The 4,420-nt window shown below is 48.2% G+C and overlaps 1 protein-coding gene across 1 annotated transcript; it reads right to left on the bottom strand.

Moving 5' to 3' along the window:
* Positions 1–1,009: 1,009 nt before the first annotated feature.
* Positions 1,010–4,051, bottom strand: DDIT4L (DNA damage inducible transcript 4 like). The gene is made up of 3 exons (XM_002716952.5): positions 3,743–4,051; positions 3,328–3,467; positions 1,010–1,563 (listed from the first exon to the last, which is right to left on the bottom strand). Exons 2-3 carry the CDS (start codon positions 3,416–3,418, stop codon positions 1,073–1,075), a joined length of 582 nt encoding a protein of 193 aa, XP_002716998.1. The 5' UTR covers positions 3,419–3,467; positions 3,743–4,051; the 3' UTR covers positions 1,010–1,072.
* Between the last annotated feature and the right edge of the window lie 369 nt (positions 4,052–4,420).

Below are 4,420 nucleotides of genomic sequence, written 5' to 3'. Positions count from 1 at the left end.
AAAGCTGGGTGTGTGCACTGGTTCTCTGGACCATGACTTTCATTCTCTAGTTTGTGCCATAAGAAAACCAAAAAGAAGGCAAAATAAACTTTGTCAGTATTCCATCTTGATAATTAAAAGTGGTAGTGTGCAGCTAAATCCTTCAAAGAGAGACTACAATTCTTAGAGAAGGGCCAGGGCCGGAGATGAGACAACACTGGTACAGTAGGATGGTTCATCGGAGATTGAACATGAATAATATCAAAAAGAAGCTGTAGTACCCAATGAATGAGAGAGGGACTGGGTCTGAGACCTTGGTTCCCATCCCCATAGGCAGTCATCATTCACCCAGTGGAAGAGTAAGCAAACAAGTTCAACATTGGCCATTTTTCTAAAGATAACATTCATCACCTGGGAACTAGGAAACTGAGCTGATCCCGTACCATAAAGTCATTTAACCAATACCATAGTTGCAATGATGGCAGTTCAAGCTTCTATTGCCTCTTTAAAACAGAGGTGTGGGGAGGCCACCATCAGTGAAGCAATTCTGTTGTCACTGTGACACTTCTTACCCACTTTCACCTAGGTTACATTTTGGTTCAGCTCACCCACTTAATTCTACCCTCCTGCATTCGATCCTTTCAAATTTGAGTAGCAAATTAGCAGGAAGTAGGCAGTGTAGACTTTGGGAAGTCCTGATGGGCAAAGCATCATTTAGCAAGATTCTGTGATTGACAGCATGACTTTGAGAACTTAGAGGAAAAAAAATTTGAAAACCAAACTAGGCAAATCTGGTTTCTACAGTCTTTTAGCAAGGCTACCTGGAACAGGTGGTAGAATCCAATATGAAATTGAAGTGGTTTGCTTCTTTCCCTTCCTTGTTCCATTGCAGAGAAATGTGATATATTCAGAAGATGCACCCTTTCTTGGGTCACTTCTCAAAAGCTACAAAATCAAGCCTGGATTGCTATGAGTGTGTACAACAGAAAGAGCATGGCTTACTTCTGGGGCAGGGAAAACCACAAGTGACTTGAACTTAACAGCTGCATAACTTTATTACCCAATCAGAAAGACCCTTTAAAACAATTCCTTGTTAGTGCTCTTCAATGACTGTCGTTCCAATCACTGAGTAAAGTTTTTTCTTAACAAGTCGAAATCCTGAGCTGAGGATCAGAGTTCGCCTAATGCCGGATGAGAACCGACCTCTACTGAAGAAAAAGTCCCTGAAGCTAGTCCACGAGCAATTCTCCTGCTTAAACACAAGAGTCAGCTCAAAAGTAGGCACCACACTAGAATCACACACAATCCTATCCAGCTTTTTACACACACTTTCAACTTCCAAGTTCACATGTATAACACAACCTCGGAGACCACAGGGCTCCGTGGAGGAGAGCCGAAGGACATCTTGAGCGATTCTCTGTGTCAGGTTCTCGGGCACGAGGACCTTGGAGCAGCCGAGTTTGGTTTGCTTTGATTTGGACAGACAGTTCTCCAGCATTTTAACCAAATTCTGGCAGGTTGTCTCCTCAAATATCGCCTCGCTGAGGTTGGGCTCAGGAACAACATAATCCCAGTAGTCAAAATCTGTAGAAATGGAACGTTCATGTTAAAAAAAAAATACAGTAAGAGAGCAACACTACTTCTAGCTGCCCAGTCTACCCGTGTCGGTTATGGGGCAGTCTTCAAAAATTTGGTGGAAAATGTAAAATAACTACGCATGCTTCAAAGTTTCCTGCATCGAAGTTCACTCCAGTCTCCCATGAGCTCTCTCAAGTATCCTGGTTATTTGTTTGTTGATCTCCCTTTGCTGTTAACGAGCCAGGTAACAAAGCTAGTCATTTAACCTCCTCTCTGAAATAAAGGTTTTGATAAATAGGGCAGATAGCATATAGACTCTTTTCCTTACATGTATATGTGTGCACTCACGTGATCATAAAGATTTCGCACTGAAAGTGCATTTGGGATGATCCCAAAGTACAAGGGATTTTATTTATTTTATTAATTTATTTTTGATACCTGTTTATGGGGTTTCCCAGTTTGGCAACTGTTTTTTCTCTAACTCTAGGAATACATGTATCATGGAACACAATTTCTGCTACTGCTCTTAACCAAGTCCATCGTGAGCTTCATGAGCTATATCACAGAGTAATCAAGTTTACATCTTTCTTTTAGAAGTCTTTACTGGAATGGCTCCCAATCTGAGCTTCAATCTTTTTGATTAAAGTTTGTGCTCAGAGCGCAGAAGACCTTTGAGGTTCATGAAGTTATTTATAACTGCCTATGTAGCTTTTCTTAGCCAAGCAAAACAAAATGGACAAGGGAAACAAAATTAGATTTGCTCAAAGGGAAGGAGATAGCTCTGCATTTGGTCACCTACCTCCCAAATTAATCCTACAACTTGGCGGGATGCCACACGGCACACATCAATGGAACAGGCGCAGGCAGATGCCCGGCTGGCTGCCCTCCCTAACCCGCCTTCACCCTCACTTGTTCCCTTTTCCACCTCAGGTAATTCACTGAGGTCACCACTTAGTGAAACTAACGCACTCCACAATGATGATAGGAGCTCTGCATTTTTTTCTACGTGGAAGAGAGAGAAGTTTAGAGCTTGGCCTGTGACATTAGGTCATCAAACACTTTACCTTCTAAATGAGTTCAAGCGATGTTTCTGGGCTCACACAGCGCTACAGTGGCACAGCAGTGTGTTAACTTAGAAACTGCTGCTGCTGCAACTTGCAAATGACAATAAGCCCAACACCAGTGCTGTTGAAAAAATGTCCTTCTAGCATTAAAAACGGAAAAGTGAGTATATCCACAAGTGGAATCCTACTCAGTAACTAAAAAAGATACACTGATGGAAAATCATGGACAGATCTCAGCAACATTAGACTACGGGAGCGAAACTAGAGAGAAAGGAACTTAAATTGTAGGATTCCGTGTATAGGAAACTAAAGGCAAAACTAATGAGTAGTGACCCAGTAATGGCTAAAAGGCTCATAGGAATTTTGGCAGAGGGGGTTATGATGTTGGGTACAAGGGTGAATACATTTGTTAAAACGTACAGAATTGTACACTTAGCTTCACAACCACGTAAAGAAAGGAACTTCATCCCCGAGAGCCCATTAGCTGCAGATTAGAATGCTGCTGCCCTCGGGGACTTCATTTTGGTTACTTTTGTTTCTCACCGTCTTGGACGGCAGATGCTAAAAAGTTTGGAAAGGGATTTCCAGAGAATTTGGGGGCGCCCTCTTCCATGGAAGAAGGAGGTGAAGTCGCAGGCCCCAGGATCAGAAACATTGAGCAGTTGTGATTTCTGGAAGGGAGAGAAGTGGGCATCCGGGAACTCACCACTCAGCAGGCTCCCCGGGTGGTAGCCATGGTCCAGCAACTCTGAAATGCTGGCCGGGTTCTTACTGCTCAAACTGCCGGTTGCAACCATAGTCAACGGCTCTGTTTCCCTCGCGGGGAGGAACGGCCTTTCCGAGGTGCTGGGAGAAAAGGAGGTGAGGACAGATTTACAAAAGCAGGCCAGACGTGCAGAGCTCCTAAAACGCCCCGCGTCCAGCACCCCTTCTCCAAAGGAGGGGCAGCCGGCTGCTGCAACTCCTTTCCAAAGCTCTGGGAGCGGGGACGCCAGCTACTGTCAGACCCTGCAACTTACTCCAAAGTTAGCAAAACTCGGAGGTGACTTGCCCCGCGGGTATCCTCCCTCCCCCCGCTCTCCCCCTCCCCCGCCACCTCCCAAGGCCAAGGCGGCGCTCACCTGCCGGGGGTTCGCGGGGGCCGACGCGCTCTCCGGCAGGGCTGTGAGGTCCACAGACGCAGCAGGCACGCCCCGAAGAGCCCCCGCTCCGCTGCAGTCCCTGAGCACCCGGGCCGCGAGCAGCCTCCGCTCGCCCCGCGCCCACCCCGCGCAGGCTCCACGAAGCAGCGCCGCCAGTGGGGCAGGCAGTGCTTTATAGGTCCCGCTGCCTGCCCAGGGCTCCGGCCCGCCCACCTGCACCGCCCTCCCGGCCTGCGCCCCGCCCAGCCACCCCGGGTCGGGTCGCATTTCAACCTGGCCACTTCCAGAGGCCCGGGGCAAGCGGCGGGGCGTGGAAGATAAGCCTGGGTCTTGGGCCCGCACCTGCTGTTTCCTGGGCAGACCGCGGGGCACGGTGACCGCCACCCCTGGGCCACTAAGCTGGACCCTTTGATAAGACCCCTTCCGCCAGTGTGCGGCTCTCAGCTGCCCCGGCCCTGGCTAAGATACGTGCTCTTTGCAATTGCATGGTTTGTGTGTGTGTGTGTGTGTGTATGTGTGTGTGTGTGTGATGTTACGATGACCTGAAGCTTTGCAGTGTCACCTCCAACCCTTGGTTTAAACCCACATTCAGCGCGCACCTTCGCGCACTCAGTTTTGGCCTCCAACCCGGTCGCCCCCCCCCCAAGGGTTACGGTG

This window comes from Oryctolagus cuniculus, chromosome 8 (genome assembly GCF_964237555.1).
Source record: "Oryctolagus cuniculus chromosome 8, mOryCun1.1, whole genome shotgun sequence".
NCBI classification, from domain to species: domain Eukaryota; kingdom Metazoa; phylum Chordata; class Mammalia; order Lagomorpha; family Leporidae; genus Oryctolagus; species Oryctolagus cuniculus.
Note: the sequence above shows the minus strand (reverse complement) of the source record. Positions and strands in the feature narration are given on the sequence as shown.